Genomic DNA, 8077 nt, shown 5'->3' with positions numbered 1-8077 from the left:
AGAGGGAGCGGCGGCACAGTGTGTGCTGCAGGTCTTACGCGGTGTCCTGGGACCTGCCACCGCGCCGTCCCACGCTCCGCCTCTCCCAGTGGAGCATGCGCAAAGGCGGCTTCGTGCAGGCCCACGGCCCTCCGCGTGGGGAGGTGCTGTGGGTGGGCGTGCGGCTTCTGCGTGACCACCGGACACCGGGGCACACCCTTGTCCCTGCGTCTCTGCGAGCTCGTCCACGTTTGTTCCAGGACAATATTCTGGAACTTGTGGTCCCGCTGCAGGCATTGGAGACGACGTCCATTGGCTGCACGGCAGTGAGTGTCACTCCAGGGAGAGCAAGGCCTGAGAATGGCAGGAAATTATTTATAAAGTCCTGCAGGTGTCAGGCGCTGTTGCTGGAGTGTGTACACACGCAGCCCCTGTGCTCCGTGGACGCGCTGCCTGGGCACAGTCCTTGCAGCTGTGTCCAGCGGTGGACAGGTAGACAGAACAGTTTGCGTCTCTCAGGACCTTTGTGTCTTCAGAGTCCCCGGGGACTCTGGTCGCTCCTGCCAGGGGTGGCGTGGACCGGAAGCAGGTGACCGATGTGCTCTGTGAGACAGCGAGGCCGCCTCCGAGCCAGGCCACTTCGTGCAGGCTGCAGGCTGTGAGCAGGAGCTGAGCGGGACACCGAGGGGCGGGCTGGCGAGCCCTGTGGTCAGCCGGCACGTCCTCAGGACAGCAAGTGTGGCCGGGGGGCACCCTGCCCTGTGTCTGAGCTTAAACCGCACCACCCCAAAAGGATTTAAATCAGAAATTCTGCCAATTTATTACCCTTCCCACCCCCCGTGCGCATAAGCACATATGTGTACACCCTGTGTCTCCCGAAGTTCAAAGCTAATGAGCATTTATGTTTTTTAAACCATTTCCCTTGAACACGTCAAAATTCAACTTGCAGCATCACGTTCTAAAACACACGAAGTGGAAACGAAACATAATCCAGACCGTTGCTCTGTTCGGTTCTGTTCTCGATGTCACGTGGTGCCCACAGGACGGGGAGGGTCGGCTCTGGATCTCTCTCCACCTCTGTCCCCTCGAGCTGCGGGACCCCGGGCAAGCCACGCGAGCCTCCAGCGTCTGTAAAACCTGGTTGCTCTGGGGACGTGGCTGCGTCGCCACACCTCGGCCTCTGTCTCGCTCCTTGTAAGGACACCTGTCACCGCACGAGGAGCCCCTCAGTCTCGTGTGACCTCAGTTTAACCAGTTACACCTGCAAAGACCCCTTTGCAAATAATTCTCACAGTCCGAGGTGCCCGGTGGACATGGTGTGGAGGGAGGACGCTGCTGAACCCTGACCACCTGCAGGTCATGCTCATCGTGTGTCCTCTGAGTCACGGTGCTGGGCTTCAGGGGGCATGTCCGGGCTTCCATCGCCGGCCTCTGCGTCCGCCCCGCGCTCTGCCTCACGCTCTGCCCTCCCCGCCCCCAGGCCTTACTGAAGATGGACTGCCAGGGCCTGGTGGTCAGACTCCTCCAGGACTTCGTGCTGCTGACCACGGCCGTCGAGGTGGCACAGCGCTGGAGGGAGCTGGCCGAGAAGCTCGCCAAGGTGTCCAAGCAGCAGATGGACGCCTACGAGTCTCCGCACCGGGACCGGAACGGGGTCGTGGACAGCGAGGTGAGCGGGGTCGGGCAGCAGCAGCTGCTTCCCGGCGTCTTCGTGAGGACGGAACGCGTGACGGGCCCGTGGGAAAGCACGTGCCCAGCGCACAGTGGGCTCGCACGGAGGGGCCCGGGGGGGAGGCCCCTCCTTCTGGGGGTCAGTACTTGGGACACCCGCTCTGATGCTGCCAAGGCCGCCCCACATGACACGGGAAGGTGCCGCGGGAAGTGGGGCGAGTCGGCGGAACGGCCCGTCCCCTGCCGACCCCGACGCCGAATCCCCCTCGTCACGCCGAGTCACACGGGGCCGGAGCCTCCGCGGTCGGCTCTGCTCCGGTGCCGGCCGGGTCCTGCACCGATCCTTTGTCTCCTCGCTCGTTTCCGGAGGTCGCGTTAAGCGTCCGGACACCCGGGAAGCAGGAAGCCCCGCGCGGTGAGGGCACCGTGAGCGCCCGAGGAAGCGGGGGCAGGGGGGCGGCAGGACGCGTGACGCGGGGGGCAGGGGCGTCGACCGCGGCTGTGTGTGCGGACGCCGCCTCCTGCACACCGAGGCCTCTCCCCGGAACGCGCCGTCCCCTCCGACGGGCTCGGGGCCCACGGGCTCCCACGTGTTTCTCTGGGTCCGCTTCACTCTTAGAAGCAGAGCATACGTGATGAGCGGAGAAGCCGGAGCAGGTAATAATAGGGTCGACTCCCTCGCTGTCCCCTAACCTTCTTCTGCTCTCTCTCCTCCCGTTCGGGGCACCTTCACCCTCCAGGCCATGTGGAAACCCGCGTATGACTTCCTGCTGACCTGGAGCCACCAGATCGGGGACAGCTACCGCGATGTCATCCAGGAGCTGCACACGGGCCTGGACAGGATGAAGAACCCCATCACCAAGCGCTGGAAACACCTCACGGGGACCCTGATCCTGGTGAACTGTCTGGACGTTCTGAGAGCAGCTGCCTTCAGCCCCGCGGACCAGGACGACTTCGTGATCTGAAGTCCCCCCCGCCTGCTGCTTTCCTGGGGCGCACGCCCTCCGGCCGCCCTGGCTGCCCGTGCGGTCTCGTGGAGCTGGACTGGAGGAAGGGCCCGCCACTCGGACAGGTCCAGAGTCGCTCCCACCGGCCCGCACCCCAGGACCACCGCCCCCCGTTGTGGGGGGCCTGGAGGGAGTTTGCGCTGCAGGTCATGGCCAATCAAAGAGCTTTCTATTTGTTACGTATAAGTTCAACTTTGAAATCGCTTTTTTTACAGTAGGGGGCGGAGGGCACCTGTGAAAATGGTGATATCTAATTTTTTAATGGACCGTAAAGGTAGAAACAAACAAACAAACAAAAAAACAACAGGGGCTGTTGAGGCTTTTATGTTCTATGAAGATCTTTTTAAATTATGCTACGATGTACATATGTATTTAAGAGTCGCCGGGGGCACCCCTTCTTCCCAGACTCTCTGCGTTCCGGCGCCTGGCACGGGAGGGTGCTCGTTCGCGGGCTGGGCCGTTGCACTCTGTACCTGTGAAGAGTGAACCTCGGTGTTTCAGTGCGTACAGCTCAGGCCCGTCCTCTCTGAGAACGTGGGGGGCCCTGCTCTCCCCGCCAGTGTTTAGCATGGTCCCTGCCTTTGCCGCCCCGTGCGGTAAACGACCCGCCACAGCCCACGTGGACCTTTCTGTGGACAAAGTGAAGGCCGACCTGAGTCCCTGCCGCCCTGGACGTGACGTGCTGGGTGATGGCGACCTTTGCGGCCCGGCCCGGGTGCCGTTGGTCAGGCGAGGGGCTCCTGCGGGGCTCGGCCATCGCCGGCACGTTCTCCCTGGGGCCGGGGACTGCTCCCTGCGGCGTTCCCCTCCTGTGGGCACGAAGGAACTTCGCCACGAGGGACGCGCTGTGCTGTGTGCAAAGGTGCCTGCTGCCGTTTGCCAAACTTCACTCGGTCTAAAATTTAACCCCTCTCCCTTCGCAGTCCACCCGTGTCTCCTTGGAAATGATAAGTATGAAGAGACCATTTTCATTGATAATATGAAGACTTTTCTAAGCGAGATGATCATTTTCTGAATGAATATGTTTCCCACGTGAAATCTGGGGCTTGGCCGTGTTGCTTTGATAAGCTGGCCCATTGTAGATCGACTCGCCGTGTTGAATCCCACGATTGCATTGTAGTTGCGACATCTTACAAGGGAGTGAGGGGCAGGTCTGAGGCCAGTCCACAGAGCTGGTCCCCCGGAGGGTGCCAGGACACACGCTGTGTGAAGTGGTGTTGGGCCGCTTGGGGTTCCGAGTGTCATTCTCTAAATGTGCTTTCTTGGAACTCATTTATTACTTAACTATAATCCATGTATCACCCCTTATTGAGCTGAAACATTCTTATGTATCTGTCGACTCAGTAACTGAAGATAAACTGGCTAGAACAAAACCACGTGAAAAAAAAAACCACGATATGTTTTATGCTGCAAGAACCAGGACACACAATCCCCCAGTCGTCACAGGAAATACCCTCCGATTGTGCTTCTCGACTCTCCGCTTCATCCTTCTCAGAAGTCATCTCCCACCTTTTCCCCAAAGAAGAAGCAAAACCAGTTGCACCTTAAACCATGGATATTGTTCCTCAGGGGCTTAAAATAGTTTCCTATGCAACACGTCTTGTAGCACAAATTAAATTCTACAAACGTTACAGTAAATTTTATTTGGCTATTTTAACCTATTAAGTGTGTGCGTATTTTTTTCCATCCCCAACCAAACTTTAACTAAAACAGTAAAACCTAGTGTAAGTGTCTGTGCATAGGACGGTGGCTCCTTCCGCTAAGTCGCCCCTAAGTGACAGTGTGACAGTCGGGTTAGCGGTCAACTTAATCGCGCTTGGAACATAGGGTCTCATTCTCCACTGACCAGCGGGAATCGGTGCTGCCCAGAGCACCCAAAGGCTTCGAGTGGATGGCTTGCCTTTCTCTTGGCCCTGTGCCCCTGGGACCGCCAGTGTTAATCCCACAATACACAGTCTAGGACTGAGCCTCGTCCCTTAGGGGCTAGCTGCAGCACGCAGGACTCCTGCGGGCCCGCCCTGCCCTGCCCTCCCCGTGCTGTTGGGCCTGGGCGGGGGGCGGACTGGGTGGGGTTGCTGATGGTGACCAGCCCAGCCTGGAGGTGGTAGGAGGCGTGGGCTCCAGGAAGCCACTTTAACCCAAGTTCTGAAGGCTCAGTATCAGCCAGCTAGCCCAAGGCCAGGCCAGACCTGGGGGGCAGGGCACGTGCAGCGTTGAGAGGGTATGGGGGCACGTCGAATGAGCAGCGGTGGCCTCTGAGGGCTGCAGCACGGCCCACGTTCATTCCAACCCCGCCAGCTAAGTCTCCACACCCCTTTTGCAACTGAGGAAAGAAAGGGTTAATGTGATCCTATAACATAGCTGATGACAGGTGGGAGCTCGCACCCAGGGCCACCATGACAGTGCCACAAACTGGGTGGCTAGGAACAGCAGACATTCATTCTCCCAGTCATGGAGGCTGGAAGGCCAAAGTCAAGGTGCCACATGACCACCAGGCATGGACGGGGACCACCTGAATTGAGCTCTAAAGACCCTGTTCCCAATGAGTTCGCATCCATGGCAAGGGGCTGGGACTTGGTGTGTGTGTCTGAGGGACACCGTTCAACCCAGGACACTGCCTCCAGTGCCACAGCCTCCGCAGGTGGCTTGCGTGGGAAGATGGGGAAGGAGCCCGTGAGCTCCGCCTCCATGCCCTCTGCCCAGTGTAATGCAGAAGGCAGAGGCCGGAGGGAGCTTGTCACCCCGGCGGGACCTCTGTGCTCCCCAGACCCACCGTCTCCCTGAGCAGACGCTGTGGTGTCCCCCCCGCAACCCCCCACACTGGCTTCAGTCACCCACAGTCAACCACAGTCGGAAAATATTAAATGGAAAATTCTAGAAATAAATACTCCGTGGGTTTTAAATCGCACACTGTTCTGGGTCTCGTGATGAAGCCTCACACCAGCCCGCTCCGACCGCCCAGGACGGAAATCACCCGTCAAACTGTGACTAGAGTTGGTCCTCAGGCCACCAGGGCTGTGAGGGTTATTTGTCACGGCAGCAGGCCCTCACTTAATCAAAGCCGGAGGGGTGAAGGCTCTGCTTTTAGAAGGGGAACAACCTTATCTCACCTGAACTATGTCAGGTAAAGGTGAGAAGGACTTGGTCAAATTTCTTCTTGGCCTATGCAGGTCCAGAATTGGTCAGTAGCAGTCTGAGTATGAACATCTTTTATATTCTTACTGAATAATCTCTAGGCCAGTCCGAGACGCTCAGTTAAGATCTCCAGTCCTTTATCCAAGTTGATTTGTCATGGATAATGATAATAATTTGCATATAAAGTTATGGTATTGGTAGGTGTTTTTGTGGACCAAATATTCAGGAAAAAGTTTAGTAGAAAAAAAACTGTGCTTCGATTTCCTAAGCAAAGGGAAATGTCCATAATGAATTCCCACCTCGGTCTTCATGCAGTCACGTCAGATGGGGCGTTCGAGAAATAATTTATTTGCTTTGTGATCACCCAGTCCCGACCCCCTCCGAGTAGTCTTCTGTCACCTGGCTGCAGCGGCCATGCCCAGGCTTGGTCCTGGGGCCCTCCCCACCAGCGGTCACCAGATCCCAGCCACCTGCAGGTCATTCCCACGACCACGCCCAGACGACTTTTAGCTTCTCTCTCTGCTCTCGCTCCCTCTTTTGGTTAAACTACTCACACTGCCCCCCTGGGATGCCTGCCCACTGTGTCTGCTCCCCCATCGCATCCCTGGGGCACAAGAGTGAGACCCAAAGACCCTCCTGCTCCCTCCTGTGTGGTCGGCTCTGGGCTGAGCGCCCCCACACTCCGACAACGGCGGAAGTCCCTTGACCGCCGTCCCTTCTCGACCTCCCTGCCTTTTTCTGAGCTGTCCCCAGGGGTCTAGCAACCTCGTGTCCCGCCAGCTGGCACACCGAGCTCCTGGAGGACAGCGATCACGTCTAAGCTCATCCCAAGTCCCCAGAGCCCGCTGGCGTGAGCGTGGCTGCAGGAATCAGCCACCTGTCTGCGGTAGAAGTGCGTGTCACAGTGTGAACAGTGTCGACTGTCGGGGCAGCTAGAATGGGCTCCGTGCTGTGTTCACAGCCACTGTACAAAATGCGTGAAAACTCGTCCTATGGCGACGTGGGCGAACCCAGCTTCAGTTTTAAGGGGCTTCAAAGAGGAACACTGGGCTGATGGAATCAGCATCACGTGTGCCCGAAGCCACTACGTTTCCCGGTGATTCGTTTCCTGGCACAAGGGGAACATTGTCACTTTGGTCCGTGATTTATGCTGCAATAAAATTTAGTTTTACATAAAATAGACTGGAATGGCTTCATCTCAAACGGTCAGAAGTAACCTAGTTTGGGGGGCGAAGGGAGTGCCACCAAGTGCCCAGCTTACTCCACACCTGTGGTCTACGACAGGTGTGTCCTGTTTAACCTTTGTGATGACCTTGGTTTCAGAGATGGGGAAACGGAGGCTCAGGAAGGGCACGAGGCACAGAGGCCAGTCCCGAGTTCTGCCCATCCCTGAGTGTGCCCTCGAGCCACTTCAGAAACAGCATTTGAACCACCGCGGGAGCCGCAGAAGCCCCCGCCGGAGCAGGGCGGTCCCGCAGATGGCGGCTCTGGGCCCCACTGCAGTGGGCTGTCGGCCCTCGCAGGCATGTGCAGGACAGGCGTTCCTGGGCTGGGCTCGTTTCCCTAAAATTCTCTAAGTATTTAAAACATGCACACTTAACCAAAGTTTTCCCTTTAACAAAAAAAGGAAATTCGGCATGATTGAGGTAGGATCGACATATAAACAAAGGTTTCCTTCTTTAAGACCCATCCAAAGGGCTCAGTCCGGATCTGTTACACACGATGAACGTGCTTGGCCCCAGCGGACTGCCGCGGACCGCAGAAAAATGGTTAAGATGGTGAACATTGTTACCTATGTTTTTTTTTAATGGGAGAAAAAAGTCCATAGTCCAGTCCCCTGCACGCCAGCGTCCGATTATGCCGAGTAGGGAGTAGAGTCGGGTGGAGTAAGATTCAGGGTCTTCACGAACCCCTTTTGCCATGAACGCCTTTTGCAGCTCCAAGAAGCTTGTAGGTTCCTCAGAGGGACATAAAAGCATGAAATAAACCCGCGGCCACAGATGAAAGCAGTTACGTTTACATACAGTCACCAAAAGATGTTTTAAATCGTGGCATGGTAATATATGTACTTTTCTATGCATTAAGTAACACGTCCTCGTAGGGGACGTCACCCCGACCATACACGCGACGTGGTGAGGAGCCTCGTGATGCCTGCGAAATGTTAATGGACATAAACATACCTGAGAATTAGAAATTAGTGTCAAAGTCACAGGGCTTTGCAGTAGTGCAGAGGTTCCTTGCCTACATGCATGCTTGAAGGAAATGCTATGGTCAGTTAGAGGTTA

The 8077-nt window shown here is 56.9% G+C and overlaps 1 protein-coding gene across 4 annotated transcripts in view; it reads left to right on the top strand.

The window, feature by feature from the left end:
- SH3BP4 (SH3 domain binding protein 4) overlaps positions 1–4318 on the top strand; it is a 64276-nt gene extending 59958 nt beyond the window's left edge. For all 4 annotated transcript variants that reach the window (XM_011372349.2, XM_011372348.2, XM_011372350.1 and 1 more), the window contains 2 exons: positions 1460–1648; positions 2391–4318. In XM_011372349.2, coding sequence (XP_011370651.1) covers positions 1460–1648; positions 2391–2615 — 414 coding nt within the window. In that variant the 3' untranslated portion in view covers positions 2616–4318. The remainder of the gene's footprint in view (positions 1–1459; positions 1649–2390) is intronic.
- Positions 4319–8077: the final 3759 nt, after the last annotated feature.

The sequence above is a fragment of the Pteropus vampyrus genome, unplaced genomic scaffold (assembly GCF_000151845.1).
Source record: "Pteropus vampyrus isolate Shadow unplaced genomic scaffold, Pvam_2.0 Scaffold204, whole genome shotgun sequence".
Lineage (NCBI taxonomy): Eukaryota > Metazoa > Chordata > Mammalia > Chiroptera > Pteropodidae > Pteropus > Pteropus vampyrus.
The sequence above is the reverse complement of the archived record's forward strand: the minus strand, read 5'-3'. Positions and strand labels throughout refer to the sequence as shown.